At 38.6% G+C, this 26,083-nt stretch overlaps 2 protein-coding genes across 2 annotated transcripts in view; one reads left to right on the top strand and one right to left on the bottom strand.

The window, feature by feature from the left end:
- LOC119914249 (fibrinogen C domain containing 1) overlaps window positions 1-10,349 on the bottom strand; it is a 273,866-nt gene extending 263,517 nt beyond the window's left edge. The window contains exon 1 of the mRNA XM_038733415.1: window positions 9,766-10,349. The gene's annotated coding sequence lies outside the window, so the exon portion shown is untranslated. The remainder of the gene's footprint in view (window positions 1-9,765) is intronic.
- lamc3 (laminin, gamma 3) overlaps window positions 1-26,083 on the top strand; it is a 115,041-nt gene that overhangs the window by 2,521 nt on the left and 86,437 nt on the right. The window contains exon 2 of the mRNA XM_038733411.1: window positions 7,317-7,621. Coding sequence (XP_038589339.1) covers window positions 7,317-7,621 — 305 coding nt within the window. The remainder of the gene's footprint in view (window positions 1-7,316; window positions 7,622-26,083) is intronic.

The raw sequence follows: 26,083 nt of genomic DNA on the forward strand, positions 1-26,083 counted from the left end.
AATATAATGTTCAGTTTAGTTAAGTTGTAAACTGAGAAAACCATGAGGTTAAATGATTGCAGTCCACTTGAGTTCAAAGCAAATATGCAGCCATGCACTACTTTTACCACACTGCATTATTTCTGTGATAGTAATACAAGTTTTTAGGATTGTCTTTGTCATACACCTTTGAGAAAATGGGTTTGACTCACTTTTTGCACAATGCGTACATATTTGCATTTGAAGATTTTCCTCATTTTCACAAAATCTTGTGAGACCAGCTTGAGTCATTAGCATCATTATCCCATTACCATGCTGTGGAAAACTGCTGAAATAAGTAACAGACCACATTTGTCACTTTAACTGAATTAAATTGTGGTGATTAATGTTACAAAGCATTAATACAAATCTTTCTATGAAATTACCTTTCCTACTTCCATTTATTTGCTGAGCTGTGTGTGTGTGTGTGTGTGTGTGTATGTGTGTGTGTGTGTGTGTGTGTGTGTGACAGAACAGAAGTTCTCAGCAAGGGCATTTTCAGGAATTTGGGCTCCACTGAAAAATATTGCTCTTACAATTGCTTAATACAAAAAATGGTAAACAAAGGAAAATATATACTGTTTTGGAAAGAGTACATTTAATAAATTGAATTAATTCTCAATTTGAATACAGAGGTTTAAAACAGCATTTTCCAAGCTGTTTAATCTGTTTTCTCTTTGGCTTTACTCTCTGGTTCTGAAAATGACAAACAGTATAATGCCCAAATACTGAATATACTGTATTACCAAATCAAGAGAAGTGAACAGTGACTTTCCTATATTGTGTCAGAGGCAGCAAACCCACAACAAATTGGCCTACACAGCCAAACAATTACTGTTCCGTGTAATCTTCAACATTGTTGGAAACCCTTTTGTTAGATAAGAAGAGTGAGACCACTCTCATATCTTTCCATATGAAGCTGGAGTCAGTAGATGGTTCGGTTAGCTTGGAAACAGGGGGGACCAGCTTGCCTGGCTCTGTCCAAAAGCAAATAAAGCCCACCAGCACCTCTAAAGTGCACTAATTGTTATATCTTCTAGTCAAGAAATAGACACACTCTTTTCTTGACCATATTTTTTTTCCCTGGACATATCCTCTTTTTCTGACCTAAAAATGTGTCCGGTCAGGATTTCTAAATTGCCCAAAATGTTTGCTTTCAAAAGTCGGCATTCTTTATGTGCATTTTTGCATTGCTTTGACCAGTACTGGCACTATTAGGCCTACATTTTAGCCAACGCTTTGGCGTACTGGCACTTCTCACAAGCAGCCAGTTTTGTACGCCCTCTCTTACCGTTGAGACGGAGTAGGGAGAAGACTGGGTGCTTTTTTATACAAGCGTGTGCATCAAGTTGTTAATCAATATTACTTTTACTTTTCGTGAACAGACCAATCTTTTGAAATGTTGAACTCCTTCTGCATGAAAGGTTATCATGATTGACAAGATATCACTGAGACTATTCAAGGACTTAATGAATGAGAACAACCTACAATAATGAAACTGCTATAACTGGAATTAATATTATGCTAGTGGGAAGCTATATATGATACTTTTATCTGAAATTATAATGAATACACTAATATTGGCCCTAATCAAATCTTAACAAGACAGAAAACATTTTTATTTGTGAATCAGTTGAATATCAATAAGCTATTGAAATGTTTCAAATCACTCTATAAACAAGCTGTAGGCAGACATACACTAAATAAAGTTTAACCTATAAATATATTAGTATCATCCTAACATTAATATTATTAATGTAATTATTATTTATTTTTACAATATTGTACTAATACACAAATTTATACTAGTTCCTCCTCCAGGTGGATAGCGCCTCTGCAGTGGACAGATGTAGCCTACAGGGCTTAAAGCAAGAAAATGTTCTGTACCTGAAATATGTCAGGGGTTACAACAAAGATAGACGGTAGGGGGCAAGAGCTTAACTTTGTGTTGAAAAGTGGTGGGGACATAGGGGAGATTAGGAGTGTGACATACACTTGGCTCACGAAACATGAGGAAACATGATACTGGATTCAGAAGAACAAGACGAGAAGATAACTGTTTTGAAGAAAGATTCAATGTGGAAATATATGACGGCGGGACTGGGGGTCCTTGCTGAGAAACTATTGAGCATTGAACATTTAATTTCCTGCATTCTGGGGAAATTTATCTGCCACCACCAATAATCAGTGCTTGAAGTGAAAAAATAGGTACTGGTACTTAGGGCTGGTTAATATGGCCAAAAATGTTATCGCGATAAAAAAAATTTGTTTGATTTGATAATTATCAGGATAAATGTCAGATTCAAGTTTAAAGGCGGATTTCTGCTCCTGAGCTGATGCTGTTACGTCGTTTTATATAAGCTTACAGTTAGCATGTAAACAAACAAAAAAGAAGCATCTACATTTTGAACTTTTGATTGACACCTCAACTGAGCCAATAGAAACTTCCATGCCCTGTTCACCGCCTACAATAGCCAATGAGTGTCCACGTAGTTGGGAAGTGCCAGTCCCCTTTCTTTTGTGTATATAGGCCACCAAACCACCAATTGTATTTTCTGAAAACCAAAATATGGTCACCCTAATTTAACATTTAACATAAATGTGAGTAGTATCAATTATCTTATCTAACTCTTGACTCTTGAAAATACATTGCCCAATTTTTGATTGACGGCTCAAATCTGTCCGGGTTGTACCCTGATTTCACCCAATGTGTGCTGAGATTCCACCCCTCCCCTAAATCAATAATTGGATAAAAATGAGTGGAAATTCATAATTTCCTAACCCTAATCCTCTGGCTATGACTACTGCTACTATTAGTAGAATAGGTCACATTGGGGGCCACTATTGTGCTATTAATATGAAGGTATCAGGTCAGGATGTAACCCTCTGCATGCTCCCGAGCCTTTCTCCAAACAGCAACAACACCGCAGCTTACGAAATGCAGTCCACTAACACCATAAAACAACTGGCTCACAGCACAACACAGACTCCACGAAGGAAAAAAAAAACAATAAAGGTTTATGTGCTGAAGGCCATCAGACCAAACAGATTCAGATGACTGTGTCGCGTAAAAACACAGTGAACATTAGAAAAGCTGTAGTGATGGAGAGAGTCATTAACGCAATAATAACGTTATCTGATGCAAAGTTGTATCGCCATGTTATTATCCTGTGTACCACCACCACCAAGAAATGATGTAACAGTAAAAGTGTACATGGGACATTAAGAAGCATACAGAACTTTGATTTGTGCAAACATAATAATGCTAATCCGACACATCTTTGTAGTAGTGTCTATGGTGATTCCACATTCCGACATAAGAGCACATGAACACACACTAAAAACGGAAGAATGACTTCACAACTCAGGTAATGGGACCATCCGAGGAGCACATGAATGCACCTTGAGCCGCTGGTTGCAATTCGCAATCCTCACCTCTAGATGGATTACCTAGAAGTCTAACTTTAAAGATAACGTTAGACCTGAAATAACAGTTAATGGCCACATGGGGGCAGCAGAAAAAAGCTGTAAATACAACATGATATATTATCACCATTAAAGTTTATACAGGACAGCGACCTTTTTAGCAAACACTTGCCTATTTACACATCCAGCAGACAGAGCAACGTCACTCTAGCTACCTGATGTAAGTCCAGTTGTCCTTTTAACATTGTTTTGTCTCCAAAAACTCCTTGGAAATATTTTAAGAGAATGAATAAAAACAAAGTTGGAAATGAAAACAATGAGTTTAAAGATCTTATAAAGCTATGTTGCGCACGGTGGGTTTGTCAAAATGAGGATGTGAGAAAATACTGATTGCAGGTTAGAATCATCTTCCTGTATCTGTATGTGTGTGTGTGTGTGTGTGTGTGTGTGTGTGTGTGTGTCTGTGTGCGCGTGTGTGGTTTGACTTCCAGCAGTCTGTCAGTGAAGACAGTTCCTAGTCAAACCTACACATTTCAGATCTCCTTCCTTCTCCTCTGTAGGTGGAGAGTGGGCGCTGCATCAAAATGTTCTGCTTCAAAGGATCAAGAGACAGGGACAAAATGATGACAGAAGTCAAAAATGTCAGAGCTTTGACCGTAAACAAACTATTATATCACGTGCTTTGAAAGCAAGAAATGTCCCCATCAAATGGAGAATATTGATTTCCAATAGCAAGCAGATGTCTGGCTGTGTTTTGAGGCTTTGTTGTTTATAATCTCCAGCTAGTTTTTTCCCCGGGAAAGGTGCCAATGCTGGTGCTGCAGAGGTATGTTCTGCATTATCTGGAGGGTTTGTTATTCTTCAGACAACCCCCACACCCACAAGTCTGTCCCTCTCAAACTAAATTGACCTTTGCTCCTTTCTGGGCTTCTCCCAAACATATGCGTTTCTATACCTGATGCCTCTGGGTTATTCTTGCATTCTTAAAAGATGTATAATGTTTTTTTAACACACAATATTATGTAGCAGAATATCCCTACATTTTGTATGTATGGCATCCCTTTGGTCCATATGAAAGCGCTGTGATCCATCTGGGATGCTGGTGGGGGGTGACGTCGACATTAATGTTTCCTTTTGCCTCGCCAAACAAAACAAGCTCCCTCTGAAGGGAATACAGTCAAATGCTGGGATGATAAACACAGCAGTAGGATGTAGGGACACATATTGCAGCCAGGTCAGAGTGGGTACGTGGAAGAGTAGAAAGAAAAGGGGGGAGTCGTGCTGCTTCAAGGGGAGTAAACAAAACATAAAAAGGAAGAAGGGGGGAGAAAAAAGAAAATGCTGGGCGGTTTGCTGGTAAGGAATTGGGGTCAGGTTTTTCCCACAAAGACTTGGTGAGCAACACACACACACACACACATACACACACATTTTAACAGCACACATTGATGTCTGCAGCTGGTTCTCATTCAGTGCTGTCAAAGAAAACCAACATCCTGTCTCAGATGTAAAACAAAGATAAAAGTCTGCCACAGTTGGCATGATGCTCTCAGCCAGACGGTTGAGATCGGTGTGCATATGATACACAAATCTCTGTAAGAGACTATTCTATTCTGTATCATTTCTAAACTTTGAAACGCAGCATGATTAGAAGATAAATTTGCTGAGCTCCAAAATCTCAGCTTGGAGTATATAGACTGTAAATATTGAGTCTACAGTACTTGTGGTGAGTTTAGTCTCAGTCTAGACAGACACAAGCAGCTGTGGTAAGTTGACACTAATGACAAACAGGTCGGACGCTGAATTTTGCGGCTTCCAGCCTTTACTCATGAAGTTGTCTGTGTCCAAATAGTCATTTTGTTAGTGTCTCTGATCTTCGGTGTGATGTGTTGCCACTGGATTCTGGTACAGCCCTGTAAAGTCACAACAGGCTGTTTTACTGGGTTTCCAAACTTGTCTTAATTTTCAGCACTACAAAACCGGTTGCTTGGTGAACAAAGAGAGACTTCTGTTTCAAACTGAGCCGTCCAAACTGTGAGGTTAGGGTGGATACTTCTATAGGTATTTTTTGTTGCTGTTGTTATATGTTACTTTGCTTGGTAAAAAGCAAATTGCTAATAAGAAACCCTCTGATGTGTCCATATAAACTCTCAGGCACTCCTGAGAGTGGATGAACCATGAATCATTAAACATTATGCATAAAAACATACAAATATCCTTGGCAATTAGTCTGCATTTCATCACAGGGGATATCCAACAAATGTATCATCTTTTATGTTTTTGCCTCAGTCCCAGCAGGGCTGAGCTCACCTCATGCAGGGAGTAAATGGAAGCTAAATGATCTTCGTTCTCCTAAAGGAAAGATACCATTAGAGATTGCTGCAGAGACAAGAGAAAGACATGTCTAGTTCAGACTTGGCAAAGAAAAGCAACAGATGTCATTATGGTTGTAGTGGATGGCATCCCTCTATGAATGTGCAGAGCGGCTGAGACTTAGTCATCTAATGATGTAGAAAAAAATCCCCATGAGTGAAATGAGGAAGCCTGTTAAGAGAGTTTCTACACTTACTTCTTACTCTGGTCTCAATATGACTTCAGTTAGTGTCTGCCCGGTTAATCTGCCATAAAGCATTTGGCAGATTGTTAATGGGTGTTCATATTCAGGAAGTATAACTCTGCTAGTCTGCCAAGTGTGGCTCCAAAATTATTGTTTGAAGCGTCCACACTGAGTGAACAATGGGAGGAAATGACACCACTCAATCAAAAAGAAATATTGATTCTCTGTTTGCTTTTGAGATTAGGGAAGAGGATGTCTGCATTCCAACAAAACCAAATAAGGACAACAGCTTTGTTAAAATCATTGGTTTTCCCACTCCAGTTTTCCGCACGGGAGGAATCGCCCAGTAATTTAAGCCATCTGAGCATGGCATATGCAAATAAAGATGCCAAAATGCATTCTTTCCTAACCTTTCCACTCATTTAATTAAGCATGTACCATGGAGCCTCCATTTATTATGCTCCTTCACAGACTTTACAGACATTTTTTCAGTTACAACGCAATACCAATTGCAGCACAATTTAGTTGGATCTACTAAATCCCTCAACACCAAGTCAAATGAAAATCCCACTATATTTCCTTGTTTGCTCCAGATCTTCCAGATACAGAGATTGTGCCCTGAAACCCATTTTCCTTTTTCACAGATTAAAGTCGAATCACTGTTATAGGGTGAATACAAACCTATCTCTCTGTTTCTGCACATGGCCACAAATGGCTGATGTACCTTATATCAATCAATCAATGATATGTTTAATTACATGCCATACCATGCCCTTCTTGACACTTACTGGCCATTTGCATGTTTGACCAGTCACGTTTCTAGTGATTAGATCTATTGCTTTCTTGTCACACCTCAAGTGATGCATCAGATTATATTCTAACCAGGGATTCAACAATATAGGCACCTTTTGCCTCTGTGATTCTGCACTCATTGACTCTATTCTGTGCTACAGTTAATATAAGAAAAAAAGACTTTTGTCTCCTTTGCATTGACCTATGTTTTACTTCTGGGGCCTATTATGATCTGGATAATGAGAAAATAATCCTGGATATTCTTCTACTCCTGCAGGGATGACATTCATTTACCCTGCATAGAGGCACGGGAAATTAAGCTTATCCTCCATTGTTTTCCTTCTTTCTGTAATGCAATTATGTCAGTTTTTTGTCTTTGCTCCTGGACCCTAACCTATCACCCCACACTGTTTGTCTGTTACATAACCAGCCCTGATCTAACTGTGTAACTACAATGGATCTAGTTCTAACTGTAATTCTTTCAATGATTCTATTCAAAGATAATCATATGTGTTTTCCACAGGGAAGGCTTTTGAGATAACCTATATACGATTGAAATTCTACACCAGCCGGCCGGAGAGCTTTGCCATCTACAAGCGCACAGAGGAGGATGGGCCCTGGTTACCTTACCAGTATTACAGCGCCTCTTGTAGGAAGACCTATGGGAAGGATGCTAAGGCCTACATTCGCCCAGGAGATGATGAGAGGACTGCTTCATGTACAGATGAGTTCAGTGATATCTCTCCCCTCACTGGAGGAAATGTGGCTTTCTCCACCCTGGAGGGACGGCCCAGTGCATACAACTTTGATCAAAGTGTGGTGCTGCAGGTGAGGCCTTTTGTATATGTCTATGGCTATTATTATTCACATGTTTTGGTTGACTTAACTATTATTGGCTTCACTTTCATCTGTTACCACTCAAAGGGATTTTTCATAAAGATCAACTAACTAACTAGAAGGTTGTCACACATTTAATCTAATAATACAGATGTTGACTATAGTAAAGGAAAACATCAGCTACAAAAACAATTAAAAAAAACAAATGAATACAAAATAAATACAAAATGAGACAAATAAATGGTTTATGCAGATTAATAAAAAACATTTAGCTGTTTACTTTTTTAATCCCTGTAATTTGCTTCTTTTAAATGAATTTGAATTAAAACCCTAGAGGACAATCTATAATGGATGTTAGATCCTGCTAGTGTTGACATGTCCAATACTTTTGTCCAAAAAAAATTGGAAGCAGTCAGACCTCTATCTAAATAGGTTCGAACATCCAGCAGATTTAATCAGATGCAGAAATCTACGGAAACATTTTTTTCTTCTATGATATTTAATTTTCTTTGGTTCAACCATAAAATCTAACTGTGTGTTCAGACAGAACACAAAGCGAATTTTAGAGGCGGCCCAATTGCATATGAAGTCAATGGAAAATCGCCCGCGGTGGCACTAATTGAATATGAATTCATGAATATACAGATACGAGAGGAAAATGGAGAGAGACTCGAGAGTAATGACAGAAAGGACTGGAGTTTCTGGTGAGTTCTGAGCAGTGGTGCCCCCAGAAAACATTTCCTAGGGGTGGCCAGATGGGGCCACTGAAAAGTCTGAATTTCAGGAATTCTATTATGCAGTATATAGACTAATGAGAAAATTATGTTAAAATATGAGTTATGGAATCACAGACTGAAATACTTTGGTTTCTTATTTTACAGTTAATGATACTAATTGTCTAATGTCCAGACTAAAACCAGTTCAGTTAACATTTTACATTTACTTATTTCATTGTGTTATGTATCTGTATGTGTTAAGCAATTGTTCTTCAAATACACTTTGACCTTTTCCTTAAAAAAGAACTACAGCTTTTGTAGGAGTGCACTGACAGCAAAGCCTACTCAAGATTACAGACACCACGGAGCATAAATATTTTTCTTTCATATTAGACTGTATAGTTATTTAATGGAAATATACAATATGTGTCTGTAAAGACTTGTTTAATTATTTTTTAACCATACTATTTTATAAAAATGGTTTCAAAACATAGATGCCAGTAAAACTACCATACTCTCTCTTGCTACTGTGTTTTTAAAATGTCAACAAATAGCATGGCTCCACCAAGAGAGAGTGAGTGTTAAGAGAGAGAGAGTATTGCATTGACACAAGTTACAGAGCCACTATCGCAATAAGAATGCAATATTTAAGCTAAAACAACCAAGCTCAGAACAAGTAAGCCTATAGGGCCATAAGCAAACAGCAGTGAGCTCAACACCACTGAAGTCAACAATGAAGCGCACAGACAATGTAGGGATCCAGACCCTTTTCTATTGCTGCTTTCCACAGAGATCTTGCGGAACGGAAAGAATGTCTGCCAATATATATCCCCTACCTGGCTCCGTTCCTTTCATACAGCAGCAAGCCGGTGTTATGGCAAGTTTTGCCTGCCTGCCGAGAATTGCATTCACCTCCAAATACTGCTTTTAAACGCTATAATATGTGGGGTTTGTCAATGATGAATAATGATTCGAAGTATATATTTTATTAACATTTAGAATCTTTAATATTTAATACACTTTAAAGTACCATTCCTTGACATTCAGTAAATATAGCCTATGCGGTGATAATGCTGTTTGGTCAATGAGCACAGCAAAATGTCTAACCTAAAGAGGTAGATGCATAATTCGGCATATCAATTTTGAAGGCTACCTACCTTTGCATCCACCTCTTTTCTCAGCATAAATTACCGTTATCATCCGCGAGGTGTAGGCAGGCAGGCAGGCAGAATTCGGCACAACACCGGCATATTGGCATAATAATCTTGGATAATAAAGTAGCATGAAAGCAGCTATATGACAACAACATCATGACAACAAACGCAATCCATAGCCTAGTATCGACTGATCCAGCACAACAATTTGGTCCTTGCACGGAGCAGCAACAGAGTCAGGATGACAAAAGATGCTTTCACTCACCAGAGCTGAGGCTCACTTGAGGAGAAAGGCTGCGGCACGGTTCCTCTGGGCAAACTTCTGGATGACTGAATTTTTTCATAGAGTCTACCGACTGTTGTGGCCCTGCAGTGCTGCTTAACATTTTCGTCTGAGTTTTATAAACGTTATGATACGACAGTCACTGAGCTCGTAGCTGTTTTCCTCCACCTGTTTGTTATGTTGCTCAATGGGTCGCCTGTGTTGGCCAGTGAACGTTAAGCCCAGTTTCACAGCATTGTCTAGATAACTCCCGCTGTTCTCATGTTTTGCAATCCTCTCAGAAAGATGAAGATGAAAACAGTCACAGGATGGTCTCCCTCGTGGGACAGTGTCCGTTTGACGTTAGCTTGCTCTTAGCAATGGTGCTAACCTGTTGCTATTTGCAGTCTCGTATAGCTCTCACACACAGTACAATACACAAATCTTTGTAGCAGTGTGTCAAACGTATTATCAACTAGCCAGGCTACTGACTGTCTGTATATTAATTAAATCACACCTTTCTGCCTTCTGCAGCTTGTCGCTAAATTACCTCCAGAGAAACACATGTTGGAAGCAGCAGGCTGACCCGTAACTCCGCTCTTCTATGCCTGTTAGGCCCACCCCTTAACCAATCAAACTTTTAGAAACGTGACAGGCATCTACATAAACTAATCGGAGGTCTCTCTTAAAAAAAACATCACAGTCCATCACAGCTCAGGGTCAGAGGTTACCCTCTTAAAGTGACAGAGCCTAATATCACAACACTTATATGCTGCTAAGCACCTTTTAACTCAAACCCAGGAGTTACATAATATATACAGTATATAGCATTTTATGAATATGCTCCTCGCCTTTTATTAGGGTGGCCGTGGCCCCCCTGGCCCCACCCCTGGCGGCGCCATTGGTTCTGAGATCAATTAGAGGCTGAGCTGAACACAAACACACAGGCATACACCCACAAACACAGTTGGTGGGTCCGTTAGTAGCTAGCATACAACTGGCCGTTTGGGGTGAATAAACACAAATGGACCAGTGGTAAAATTCGCGATGACGCAAGTTCGCAATGTTTTCTGTTTGAACGCACCTTAAGGCCTCATCATCTAATGTGGTTGTGGTTGGGATGTGGTTAGGGTGGATGGTGGGCATAGTGCATGACTTAAACACCAGAGAGTCCTGCGTATGATTAAGGGTTATGCTACAAAGACATGTTGGGTAAGGTTAGAGAAAGATCATGGTTTTGGTTAAATATTGATTAAGTTAAGATGACCTGCTTTGTACTTCAAGCCACTGTGGAATGTTTCAATATTTAACCAAGAATATGATCTTTCCTGAACCTTAACCAGCAGCCTGCTTATCGAATGATTTGCACTGTTGTCATGTTGCCATCACTAAAAAAAGCTTAGGCAACAGAATGAAACAGCATAATTGACCTCAGCAGGAGCAACATGATAATTATTTATTTATAGTTTTTTAGTGAAGTTCCCATCACCACTAGGGCTAAACAATTTTGAAAAAAATTTCAATTGCGATTATTTTGAGGGATACTCCAATTGCAATATGGTTTGCAATATTAGAGGAAATGATCATTGTTTTGTCATTGTTTTTATTTTCATTGAAAAATGTATTAAAATGATTACAGGCAATCTACCAGAGAAAGATGTTTTCTTAAGTCTGTAGAATATGATGTATCTCGGTCATGACATCTCTGCAGCACAACAATATTTAATTTAAAATGGTATTTAGACACACATAATCGCCTTTAACAAATAATGCAATAGGCCATCTGAAAATTGGAGTAGGCCATGTTGCGATTACATTTTAATTAATTGTTACATTTTAAATAATTGTTCAGCCCTAATCACCTCTATCATAACCTGATTCACAGGATGTGGAAAATGTGTCTTCATTTCGTGCTTTGCTTATTTCCACTGCCCCTTACACTATCTGCATGTTGCTATTTTTATTCCCTGTCTCTACAAAAAACAACAACAACCTTACCAACAACATCCCTACCACTACCATGTAGTGGACATACTTTTTTAACAACAATCTTCAATGATTTGAGGAACTATAAGCCTCGATGATCAGTCCACAGTCATGGCCCCCTTCTGCCATGAGCAAAATGCTTCTTAAGACAATGATAATAATAACATGTTCTTCTATCTGACCTAAAACGAAGTGTGGAAATAGGTCTGGCAATGCAAGATAACCACCTCTGTAAAGGAAGCTGTCCTCCTCCACATCATTAAATAAGAAGAGTAAGGGTGTCTTTTGGAGGATATGTGGAGGATATGCAGTGTAACCCTGCATAACCATATCCTGCTCCCAAAGAAAGAAGCCATCTTCCAAAACTTAATAAAGCAACAATGAGGGAATTTTGGAGGATGTGTGATCCTCAGCCTGTCGGTGTATTTGCAGTTTTCCCTTATATGACTGTTATAAATAAATATAAAGATGATCTAGCTACTGCACACTCGAATCCCAGTACTTCTCTCAGCTCATTCTGGATGTTTTGAAACTGTGAAATATGTTGTGTTTCAATTTGCTGAATGCAACGTTCAATGAAAAACTGCTGAAGCAACCTGGAGCCTGACTCTATGCAGAGAAAAGAGCTTTTTGTCTACCAAGGCTGGTTTATTTTAATATTTTTTTATTCATTCCCTTAAACAAATTAGGCTATCTATTGAGGTTAGATTTAAAATAAAAATGAGACATGATGAAAAAATGGTACTTAAATCTTCAAATAATGACTTTTACAGAAATATCAGAATCAGAATCAATTTTATTGCCAAGTAGGTTTGCAAGGACTTTGCTTTGGTATTTTGTTGCATAACAATGAAGTAAATAAGTAAGTGGGGTCCTTAGCCTTGTTGATGAGGCCAGCTATATATGGGAGGAAGGTCAGCCACAGTCTTACCTGCATTTTTCTTACCTTACTCCTCAGTGTCCAGGAGAGATGGCTGATTTCAGCAGTCACACATGGTGATGGTGTGAGTGGCACTGGGTTATTCCTGTAAACCACAACCATCTCTGCTGTCTTAAGAGTGTTGACGTCCAAGTTACTCTGTCTGCACCAGGTCACCTGATGATTAGTCTCCCACCTGTAGGCGGACTCATCCACCCCAGAGATGAGCCCAATAAGGGTGTTGTCATCTGCGAACTTTAGGAGCATGACAGACAGATGATTAAAGTTGCAGATGTTGGTGTACATGGAGAAGAGCACAGGAGAAAGGACACAGCCTTGGAGAAATACAGTGTTGGTGAACAGGGAGTCAGAGAGACATGTTTTCCCAGCCTCACGTGCTGCCTACTGTCAAACTGGAAGTCTGTGATCCACTTGCAGGTCATGTCAGACACACTCAGCTGGGTGAGCTTATTCTGTAGCAGAGCAGGACAAACAGGATCTCCGCATAGGTTCCTGAAGAGTCCAGGCGCTGAAGGATGAAGTGGAGGTCCTGCTGGCTCTGTAGGCAAACTGCAGGGGGTCCAGGAGAAGGGCAGTAATAGATTTGAGGCGTAACAGCACAAGGCAAGTGATTTCATTACCACAGAGGTAATATAGAGTACATCAGCTGATACCATATTGTGGCAGCATCATTGTTTTATTTGCACTATCAAACCTAAGCTAAGGTGTATGATTTTACAAGTAGAACAGTGTGATGCAGCTGACAAGCCCATATAGTATCTCTGCCTGCACACATACCTTAACCCGACCCCCCTCCCACCCTGGCTCACACATACTTTCTGTGCCGGATGCTGTCTCCTCATAAAACCTCCCCTCTCATCAACCACGGCAGTTTGAATGGGTCAGATCTCGGCAACCTCTCACAGAGTAGAAAGAGGCAGCCTTCCTCATGAGTGATCCCATTTTAAACTGGGAAAAGACGGCGGAAAGACATCAGTGGTGAACAGTAGCGTAAAGTAGTAACAATGGCCCCCAGTGCAGGCTGTTATGATCCACAGTTATGAAGCACACATGCACACACACATTACGTTTGTGTCTAGAAGGGAAACCTATATTGGCAAATTTGTGTGCCTTGTTTCCTTGTTGTGCGTGGTTTAACAACTGATGAGATTAGATGTAGTAAATACCTAACCTACTTAATTTAAAGCTCCTTAAATCGATTTCTTTCCATATTGAGATATTAAATTCAACAGTTTTCTTTATGTGCGTCTCTCTCCAACACACACAGCTGCTGCGGCTGTGTTGCGTGCGCCTGGATGCAGCAGTCTAAAGTAGGATCATTTGATGGATTTCGCCATGGAGTCGGACTGTGTCACCTAGACTTTTGTATTTGCAAACAGACTTCGACAGAGTGGCAAGAGATTATGGTGAATAAGAAAGAATAGTGGCCTACTCATGAACAACACCATGTTCTGAAAACAGGCCAGCTAAAGTGCACACATAGTTTAATACCCACAAGCACATCCACAAACAGGTGCTCAGCGGCGACCTGACCCCGAAATGATAACAGCCTTTTAAACAGGAGCATAGCAGCCACACCAAATCCACTGAAAAAGCACTTGTAAAGTTACTCACCTATTTGAAAGACAAGCCTGCATTGAGCGAAATCTTTGACAATGTCCTCAGTAGCATGACTAATAGCTTGCACGTGTGCTCTGCTAGTCTATTTGTCAGATTTTGCGTTCCATACGGTTTCTGGAGTGTCGTCGTCTTGTCACATGATCAAATACAAACTTAAGATTGGGCAGCCATACACATATTACCCAGCAATCATCACTGCATATGTGGGCTATGTGACTTGAATACCAAAGAAAATAAGTATAAATTGAGTCTGATGAAACTAGATGCAATTTTACCAGTTAACTGACAAAGTCCGGCTTGTAACCTGGCGGGGCCGCTCCCGTCACGGACCCCAGTGCAGCTTCACTGTATATATACCTACGCCCCTGGTGGTGAAGCTGTATCAGCTCTCAAGTTGCACTGAGCAGCAGGATAAAGACATTTTCTCCTCATCGCTGCTATGTGAAGTCCCCTTGCATCTACAGCAAGTGAAAATTTAAATTAACTGCACTATTGGATTATCTTTACTGTTACTATGGGTTGGGCACATCGTGTGGCAGGCTACTGTCGGTAAGGCGACAAACAGCCACATGAAAGAGGAATCTGCTCGCAGGACTGGATTTGGCTCCAGAGCTTAAAGTCCAGAGATTCTACCCTGTCTTGCTAGGACACCTAAGAAAGGAGAGTGACTGAAAAAACATATTTCTGTGGCTTAGCTATAGCCACTTAACCCACAGTCTAATAAACACCTTGCTTGAAGTTTCCAAAAGCACAAGGATCTTCTCTCTCCACTCCATTATTCCCTGCATCATCCCTTTTCTTCCTGCTCACTGTGTATTAAGTTGCTTCACCTCCTGTGTCGGTAGTTCTACATTTTTGTTTTTGCATGAGTGCAGTTTTAAAGTGCTTACAAGAGAAGGTAGCTGCAGCCTGGTTTTCTAGTTCAGAGACTATTAAACTGTCCTTTTCTGATTAATCCCTAGCCTTCTACCACCGTGCTATTTCGGCCTCTGTTATATAATTCTGGACTCTGGCTGGCTGAGACAATGGCAAGCTTGAGTCTAGGTTTATAGGACACACAGGAGTAAGGAGTCTGGTCTCTTGAAATTTTGTAAAGTTTTCAGTTGAAAATACATGTTCTGTGCATCAACAAAGCAAGAAATATTTCTTCTAACCATGAAAGGATTATGTGGGATTAAGGAATTAAGGATTATACAAAGGAAGCAGGTGTAGAAACAGGTAGTCTGAGAGTCAACAATAGGAAGAAAGTGCACTGTGGTCAGGGTGGTGGACACTTGCCTTAATCTCTATAAAACCGTGTTTTTTTTACAAGTCATGGCAGAAAAAGAAGAGATACTGTTTAACTTTTTTTTTTGCCAATTTTAGTATTTTTTTGTCCAGAATCTTGCCCAAAACTCAACTAGACTGAGTTGCTTATTATTATGTTTTTGTAAATATTTTCTCTGTTCCACAGGAAACCTGTTCTATTTGTGCTGCTGTCACATAATTCAGTGGAGGTGTCATGTAATTCTTTGAATAATTGAATTCACCCATTTCATTCTGTACAATGGAAGGTGTAAAATGAGGAGGACATTTTTGGTTTTAGGCATTATGACCAGTGAGCTATACAGTCTCATCGCGAGGTTAAATCACTTTGCGGTGCAGTGTTTTTTACTGTGTCTTGTAAGGTGTTATCACAGTTGTAACATGAACGTATGTTAAAAAAAGGTCCTTGTTGTGTCAAATTTGGTATTAATATTTTATACATTAAACCATCAAAGTTAGTTTTTAGCCACATTAGTGGTGTTGCTCTAGGGCACTCCCACTCCCACATTAATGCTGAAACACTGAATATGGAATTGTGTAGGGTCCCATGAATCCTTTTCTTTTTTAATGAAGAAAGTTGCTGGGAGACATAAAGCCAATCAATAGCTCTGACCCAGAACAGGGGCCCCCTCCTCACTGGATAGATCATGTCAGGCTAATTAACATTTCTGTTGGTGATAGCACAAGAGTGCTGGAATATTTGCGTGCATCACCCAAAGAGAATCCGCATCAAAGACTGCCAGTGTAACAGCTCGTGTACAGGAGAACTGTCACAGATGGCAGACAGGCAGAGAGAGAGAAAGAGAGAGGTTGAGCCTATCAACAGGAGTTTATCTACAGGATTTTAGTTCACCAGCTCAATAACGAAGATAAAATAGTCATTTAAAGGCATCAGTATTGCAGTATTGCCCCTGACATTATGCATGGATGAAAAGATCAAAAATGTTGTCTACTCTCATGCTACATTCTGTCAACAGGTCAACAGGCACTACCAGAAAACATCAGGGTCATGAATGTATGTCAAATAAATATCTGAAAAGCATCAACTTATCAGAATGTACTGAATTGAAAAATATATTTTTAAGTTCTTACAATGATGTACAGTTAAACACCTACAATAGCGCAAATACATTTAATGCCAAAATAAGAATGAACCATTCAGATAATTAGTGCAAGAATGATCAGTTTTTTTAGATTATGTTGAATTGTATGACTGGTGTTGAGTGTTGGCTGGGTGGTACTGTCTTCCTGCCAACATGCCTGTTCTCAAGAGTTGTATCACCCTCATTTTTAGTTGACAGTTTACACTTTGTGCCCTGAGGATGTTGCTGAGACCTAATTTAAGGTCTGAGGGCATAATTCTTAATGAACATCTATTGAATGAAGGCATGTTTACTACAAAAGTTTGTTTTGTGAATTAATGTCATGTAATGATTATGCTCACTTTATAGACTGCAGGAATGTTCTTGCCACATTATGGTAGTACAGCATCAAAGGGTTGTTCTCACAAAACAAATATGAAATAAATAAATTTAATACGTTTTATATAAAACTATATATACACTGTATATATATGTACATATATGGTTTATGGTTTTATTTCATAGTTTTGAATTGTCTAGAGCCAGAACTGGGTCTACTACTTTGGTCCACTTTGGTAACTAAACATCTTTAGACATTCATGGTTCCTAGATAATGTATCCGAAGGACCTTAATGATGCCCTGACATTTCTTTTAGCACTACCATGAGGCAGACATTTGTGAAATGGCGTAAATATTTAATTGTCATGAACTTTGGTACACACATTCTTGTCCCCCTTAGACTGGATTCTGTCAACTTAAGTGATGCTTTAACTTTTCCTCTAGCGCTATCCTTTGGTATTTGACCACATAACTAACATTCCCATCATTCTCAGCTGTATTTTGTTTAGTGTTAGTTACTATAGGGATGAGCATTTCAAGCAAAAATCTTTGAATATTTGAAAGTTGCTGAGAACTATTTGACCATTGTTCGAGGAGAAAAGTCTTAAAAGGTAATAAATCAATTTTGCGAAAATTAAGGCCATTAAAAAGTATTAAAAAGTCTTAATCGCCATTTAACAAGGTATTCAATTTTGGAGATATTTTTTTCAATGTGAAAATCCTGTATGTCCAAAAGTTTGTTTGCTAAAAGTGTAGGTGAATGTATTTATTTATAATGCATAGCCAAAAATACTAGACAGGCAGTGCGTAGCGACTGTGATTCCTTTCTGTAACGTTAGGCGCAGGGATCTACCGAGCGCTTATTCCACTCTTAAGCGCTCCAAAAAATAGATCCGTGCGAACCGGAAAATGATTTAAGAGTACAACCGACCGTAATCTCCCACCTCGCCGGACCCTCAGTGTTAATCGTCCAAAACATAGGAGTGGCGATCAGTAGTAACGGGATTAACCCGGTTGGCCGGTCGCTCTGTGGCCACCTGAACAGCGAGATGCGCCGTTATGATTATTGACGAGTTAGTAGCCTGCCCAAAATCAAGGTTGGAGACTATCATGTAGCCTAGAGCATTTTTCTTGTACAAAGTTAATGAATAAAAAACAATCCCAAACTGAAGCAGCTGTAATTTGAATTAATATTATACTAGTGGTAAGTTATATACTATTATATGAAATTATATTGAATATATTAATGTCAAACTTACAGTTTACTATTAAATTAACAATATACTTTAAATTTATTGTTATACTAATACAGTCATTTAGACTAGTTCCTCCTCCAGGTTGTGCCTGTGTTACACCTCCTACACTACTTACGTTATTCATCACTTCATCTTTGTTCCCTCCTGGCCTATTTGAATTTTGTTGTATTGATCAAGTGGACAGTGAAAGTTATCACACATATCATATCTAAGAGTTATGTACTTGACCAGTCCTTCACATAGAACTGTCTGACTGTTGGCCCATACAGGCTGTTATAGGCAACTGAGAAAGTTGGTGAATGCCTCAATTTGTAGGTGGCGTTACAACCTGATGACATACAGGCAATAAACATTTTATAAATATACTTAAATTCCTTTTAAAACCTCAAAAATGTCCCTTTTAAAGGTGTGTGGCTGATTTAATTGGTTATAGCTCAAAGTGGAGCGGCAGTCTTAAAATATGTTGAAAAAGTCTTGAAAAGGTCTTAAAAAGATATTGAGTTTTACTTCAGGATTCCTGTATATACCCTGTATTCCACAGAGATGCTGTTTATGTTGTCCCCAAGGACTAGATTGACTTTATATGGTTGGATTTACTACTAATTGATTACTCTTTGGCAATCTACAATCTACAGTAACTTATACTGTACCCAAAAAATTTAATCATACTAAGTAGTATAGTAGTATTCATGACAATTACTTCTACAGAAAACAGGGTATTTTAATACCTGTTTAACCTTTGATGTACTTCATGGACTTCGGATTGGAGTATTTAATGGATCTAAAAACACGTCCCTTATAGAAACACCACCTCTTCTTATTCTGGGTTTTGAGAGGGGCAAGGCTGTTCCAATAAACACCCTTAAGACTCAGTCTATTGAACTGATCTGTTTGCTTATCTAGGACATAATACCCAGGTATGACCATCTACAGCTCTAGCTTGTCCCAGTCTTTGCCTTCACGCTCTGTCTCTCTCTTGAATGGGGAACCGCAACAGCCGTTTTTGGTTTTGGTGTCTGTTCTCTGTGATCATTCCTGCTGCTCTGTGTATGTGGGACCATGGTGACCAGCTGGATGGAAAATCAATCAGCTAATGCATTAGACAGTGTGTGGAAAAATAACTAGGTTTAAATTACTATCAAAAACCGCTGAATCATTTATTTCCCTGTCCAAAGTAATTACGATCACAATCAAAAGTCCTGATCAGATTTTATATATTGAAATGTGAAAACTGCTGTTACACATACAAAAATTATGCAGGGAAAAGAAAATTAAATTTTTGAACATCAGGGAAAATTTTATTACTGTTACATGATGAAATACATGTATTTAAGAATCCCTTTTATGAGTGTACTGTATCAAATGTAAGTATTGTATTAATTTACGCTGTTATGGAAACCTAAGTTAGCAATGCAAAAATAAATTTTACTCAAAACAACATCAATCAATTTCCAGTTGGGCACTTTTTGGTAGTATTATCTATATGTGGTAAAATCTCACAACTCTTAGTACAAAACTCAAAGCACATCACCAAAAAGACTGTATTTTCAAACATCACAATCACAAGTTCAATTGACTAAGTACAACACACAAAATTACTCAGTAACTTTTCACCACACGTAATCAGTGTCATCAAAGAAATACCTTTCATATGAAGTAATTGTCTTTCACAATGCAATGCTCACAATACTTTTGATATGCTTCTCTTCTGATTTGCATTAATACATCTGACAAACACTTAATCCATCTGATCTAAATGGTTAATCACTGAACCGTTTGGTAAACCTATAGATTTTAAATTGGTTTGTCAGCTATAGCAAAATGTGTGTTTGTATGAACATCTAAATTACATGTAACCTGTAATACTCATTATTGCTGATTGATTTAATCTCGTAACCACAATTGATCACCCATTAAAAGAATGGCAATTTCTTTCAATATGGAGCAGACAACAAGAAAGAGGAAGAGCTAATGGACAAGGGATCCATCAGAGAGGTGTGCATGACCAATGACAGAGAGGTCAGAGAGGTGTTGAAAGGGCCTGCTGAATTGGTTGGTTGTCAGAGAGAGGGAGGCAGAACTGTTGTCTCTAATGAAGTCTGGGCTATCATCGTTGATCATGTGGTGAGCCGAGGCCTTACTATGGCAGAGGCTGCCATATTAGTTGAGCCAAATCTAAAAAGATCAACTGTCAGTTGAATCATTTGCACTTTTCGGCAAGAATACCAGTAAGTCTGGAGGATGTGTACTATGCTTTACCTTTGCAATACACTGTAAATACAAAAGAAACCTCTGTGTTGTCCAAAAGGTAACTTAAGCTAAAAACAATAATAAGCTACTGATTACTGCATTATACTCTGTAATATTTTTATATTCTGAAATGTCACCTGCAACTGAATTTTGTGCTTCCCTGGTGCAGAAAATGTATCCAGAATGCAGGAAATTAAGTGTTTTAAAAATCTTCTCAAAATATTTTCTAGTCATCGATCAGCCTACCAACAGTAGCATGGCTTACAAGGAGGCAGCAGCTATCAATGAAACAAATATAACCATTGGCTTTCGAGAGAAACAATGACCGAGTGAAACAGCTGAGGGCTGAATATGTTTAGGTACAGCACTATATACTGTATTACTGTTACTATTTGATGCATAGCCTGCTTATGTATATTAAAACTACAATGTTAAAAGAACTAACTGAAATCTATTTTTTAGAGCGTGATGGCGCTTGATGCTGATGTGAACCATCACAAGTACATTTTTGTTGATGAAGCTGGTTTTACAGTAATTTGTTTTATTTACTGTATTTGATTTTAGTGAGTATACCTATGTTGTAAAAAAACAAATTTGACACTTGATCTTGACTTGACTTATAAATAGGATCGATATCATGGACATGATATATTCTGTAAGTCTTGGGTAATGAAAGTGTATTGCCTAATGTAAAAAACTGTAATCTGTCTTTTACAGTACTGCAGCATACTATTTTCAGCACTTCTAAGGCGATTTGAAACATGTAACTTGCATTGTTTATCAATGGATTCACTGATTGTTAAATGTCTAAACTAAAAAAAGATATCCTTATGTTGTGTTTTGGTGATTAAACCATATGTTCTCATGACATTTCACAAGAAACCTATATTTTGAATCAATGGCTTCTGTGGTGAGATATGTTTACAATCCATATGAACGCATAATGGCAAGTTTTGAATGAAGGACTGGCAGTGTTACAAGTGTGATGAGTTTGGAGTTTGTACTAAAAGTTGTGAAAAACAACTATAAATGAGTTGCTGTCTCTACAGTTGTGCAAACCTTAATTTCAACAACTGAAGCTGAAGCCTTTGCCTGCTCCTGTTGATTGGAATTAATGTATGAAAATACACAAGACATTCCTTATTTCTAAGTCAGTCTATAATTTTCCCCCTTACCTTACAGGATTGAAAACAGTTTAAAAACCCTTTCCTAACAACAGCAAATATTGTAATCCATCCCATTAACCTTCTGAACCTTTAGATGTTTTTATTTTCATGGTGAGGCCATGTAAGGAAAAACAAAAGAGTGGGCAGGTGATCAGTATGGAAGCCTTCATTACATTTAAACCTGACTACTAATGGTGTTGCTGGCTGTATTTCAGTATGCTTTGGATGACATCGACCCACTGATTATAAAGCTGTGGGGGATCAATATAAGCCAAGAACACATAGATTGGGTGGCAGATCTCCAACTTCACTCTGCCTCCCCCCTCTGCCTTCCTCTTAAACAACAAGATGAGAAGACCCATAATTGAGTGTGAGCTGTTCCCATTAGAATAAAAGGCAGATCAATTGCACCATTTCTTTCATTAAATCTCTCATTCCCCCTCTATTTTAAGCATGATGAGACAGATGCGTGAGGTGAGCAAAGACAAAAACACATCAGCCAACTTCTTTGATGCAAAAACAAAGCTGGTGGAATGCAAAGGAGTCCGCGCACTGAATCATACTCGGTGAGGCATACTCCTCTTTAATGGTGACACACTGGTTCCCGCTTGAGCCACAAATACTAGAAAAACGAGAAGAAAATAGGTAAGTCAATATAAGGGGTGGGGTTGAGGGCAGCACTCAAGAGAAATAATTTCTAAAACAGCACTATTTATTGAATATACAATGAAGGTTGTTAAAAGGAGGGAGGAGAGGACAACAGGGAGGGAAGTACATTCAAACATATAATGGTTATTTGTTTTAAACAATAAATACAACCCCTTACACCATTCTAAAAAACTTATTTTCTTCTATCTATCTATCTATCTGGTTTTAGTTTTTATTTGAAAGCCCGTAGACTAGTTTATTCCCTTTGACCTATTCAGTTGACTCCAGATAGTGTCTCCATAATGCTGCAGACAGTTCTGGGATGCAGCATTTTTGTCTACAGGGATTTGGGTCCTGCCTCTCCAGAGCCTTTCTGCTGACTTTGTGCGAATATTACTGTAGGTGCAATGGTGAAGCCCACCTAAACAGTTATGTCAGGTATGGGGGCAATGTGATGTGATTTAAAGACCACTGTCAGTACTGTTACTTTAGTTCTGTCCACTATACCGCACTGCTATTTGCAGAAGTTTGTGTGATTCTCAAACTTTTCCTGTAGCATTTAACTTTTTAGAATCTACCAGACGAATTGGCACCAATTTTTGTACAAACATTTATGGTTTCCTGATGATGAATCCAAATGACTTTGGTGATCCCCTGACGTTTCTTCTTGTGTCACTAGCAGGACAAAATTCTATTATGCCCAATGCTTTAATTTATGACCAAATATCTGCAAATGTAATGACATTGCCTAACTGTAGCCTTACAAAGCCTCTAGCATGGGTTGTATACTATTAGTCTTGTTGAATACGTAATTCAAAGAAAACACATCATAATACTTTAATTACATATCAGTTTTTGTAAATCCTATTATGTTTGTCTACATATCAAGTGCACATCTGTTGCCATATATGAGCATGACTGTCTTGCTAAACAGCACATTGGCAGTGAACACAGTCAAGTCCTTGGTCTTTGGATTCCTCTTCATTAAGTCAAACCTTGTGTGAATACAATTATATTGCCATGAACAGGTGATGTTGGCTGACTGGGAGGTTTTTGTTTGGCTAATATGGAGTAATACGTTGTGGAGAATGAGATCAGTGTCACATTTTCAGCACTATCATCGAATCTTTTCTACTTTCAATGTGATGACCTCAGATTGTTGCTGTTATGAGTTGACCTTTTCTTTTGTCGTGTTGAAGTAAAAGAGCTGGAAACACTCTGCAATACCTTGCGGTTACGTGTCACGGATTGAACTCTTTTATTCCTCAGAAAGCAAACCCCAAAGGGCTCTTGTGCAAGCGGAAGAGAAGTAAGAAAATGTTTTAGTGTTGTGATTGTAATCACTGATTAGCCTCTACGAAAACACAGCTATAAAACAAGCCTCAGTCTCTGATGTTGTGAATGTCATTGCTTATGCAGAATGTGTTTTTCATAAAGTTGATGTAATCAGAGTAAATGCCCAAAGCACTTACTGCCCAGCTTTTTTCAGCATTGTTTGTAGCGATATTGCATTTCTGTAGACATGAGCAGTGATCCAGCTAATGTATTAAAATCGGCGGTACACAAGAGGCCATAACATACCATATTTTGTCCTTCTGACTGACACTGTGGTTCTGTGCCAGACCATCAGAACACTTTGACCAGTAACAGTTTACAATACCTTAGAAAAGGGGTGCATTTTAAATTCAACATCTGCATTATTGGTATTTAGTTGCACATAAGGTACATTAAATCAGGACTGTAAAATGTGACTTATCCAAAAACATGTCTTCAAAAATCTTAAGGAACATAGAAATCTCATTGGTTTTTCTTGTCGGGAGATAAAGATTGGGCATTTGTATCAGGGGTTAAAGCCACACTCTTTACATATAGATTGTCAACAGAGCATAAAATGATGTTCCTCTTTGTGGCATCAGCGGGGCGTTTTTCTCTGCATATGGCTCATACAGAGCCATGCATATTTCATGAGGCTTAAAACAGGAATTGCATCCTGCCTGTTTTATTAGCATTTTAATCCCTTTGCAGATTTGTCGCTTGTGTCTCAGTTTAAGGGGCGCATAGTTTCAATATAGAGACTTCACACGCTTCATCTGCTGCTTTTGAAATATATCTCCTTGTCATTATGAGAGGTCAAAGCAAAATTACATTGAACAAAAATACAACTGGTGACACAATGTTTTTGTTTCGTGTATATGTCTGCATAAATATAGTGTTCTGTGTAAACCAGTGATCTAATGTATTTTCATTGCCAAATGATTTTTATATGGAATAAACAACACTCACCTTGTAACATGGCATTTAGATGTTTTCTCTAAAGTAATGGCTTACTTCAAAGGGGGCTCTGTTGTCAAGTTTGTAAAGCCGTCTTTTTTCAATAATCACGCAGAAGATGAAAGCTGCTTTTTGAATTCTAATTTAATTTGTTCAGTCATCCATTAAAATGGTTTGTCTGTCTCCCCTGCCACCAGTCCATCCTCTCACTCTCTCTCTCTCTCTCTCCCTCGCTCTAGAAAGCTGTGTGGCAAATTGGAGCTCCAGCATTGAATGACAATGAGTAAAATGGGAAAAATACATATTGGGGGCACAGTGAACTTAAGCAATTAAATTAAAAAGTTATTAACTTTGGAATGAGGGACACTACTCTCTTTCCTGTCACTGCCTGCAGCCAGAAGCTTCAGAGTTCAAGGAAACTGAAAGAGGGGAGAGGGGAGAAGGGAAGGAGACAGACATGTAGAGAAAAAAAGAGGTGGGGGGAAGAGGGATTTTAGAGGTGAGGGCAAAGGTCATAAGCCTCTAAGTAAAGATGTCCTCTGAAACTATATTTGATATCATCAAAAAAGTTGCTGTGCGCTGCCTGATACATGCCTATGTGCACCCACTCATTTTATCATTAGACCGTTATTGTCCAAAGCAAAAGACTGGCTCATTGCCACCCTCAAAGCCTAATCCTATCCCTAAGTCAGCATCATTGTAGCATTGTGAGGCCAAATTCCTAGGGAGTGAGAATCAAAGTTAATTAAGCTTTTGCTGTGGTTTGCACAAATAATAAGTAATGGGCTGACTACTAATTAACCCTAAGAAACTGCTTCCTTTCAGTGCAGTAAGTGATATTTGGAACTATGTCTGCTTTTCCTTACACAATTAGCACTGTTCTACCAAGTATAACTAATAAGTCTTCCATATGATAATGATCTCGTACTCTATGATAAATGGAAAAGAGTATTTGCTTTTATGGTGTGTAAGAATGTAAGAAATGCAGTGTATTTAAAATGTTAGCTACAGTATGTGTGTGTGTGTGTGTGTGTTAAAGCAAGACAGCTGGATGTTGGGACACAATAGCAATGCAGTACCAGGGTTCAGAATGGCAGCTCATTAGTAGATGCATGAGTATCATGCATTTCAACATTAATGATCATCAGTTTGGGTTAATCATTTGTTTAATAATTTAACAAAAGGGCAGGTTATGTCCTTTCCTTGTTATTTGCTGGAAACATTAAATTTCAGTCGAGATTTGATAAGATAATGAAAAAAAGTTTCCTACAGCTTAGAGACAGACCGAATACATAAAAACAACAAAATAAATATCCTAGTAGAGGGAACTTGTAATAGATTCACAAATTACCATTCAAATAACAGAGTTTATGTCATTGGCAGATCAAATCAAACTAATGAACAGTTGCACTTTGGATTAAATATGAACCTATGAAATATACTGACACAATTTTCTC

Source organism: Micropterus salmoides, unplaced genomic scaffold, assembly GCF_014851395.1.
Source record: "Micropterus salmoides isolate LMB-PRFRI ecotype aquatic unplaced genomic scaffold, ASM1485139v1 Ms_hic_scaffold_20, whole genome shotgun sequence".
In the NCBI taxonomy this organism is placed as follows: Eukaryota; Metazoa; Chordata; class Actinopteri; order Centrarchiformes; family Centrarchidae; genus Micropterus; species Micropterus salmoides.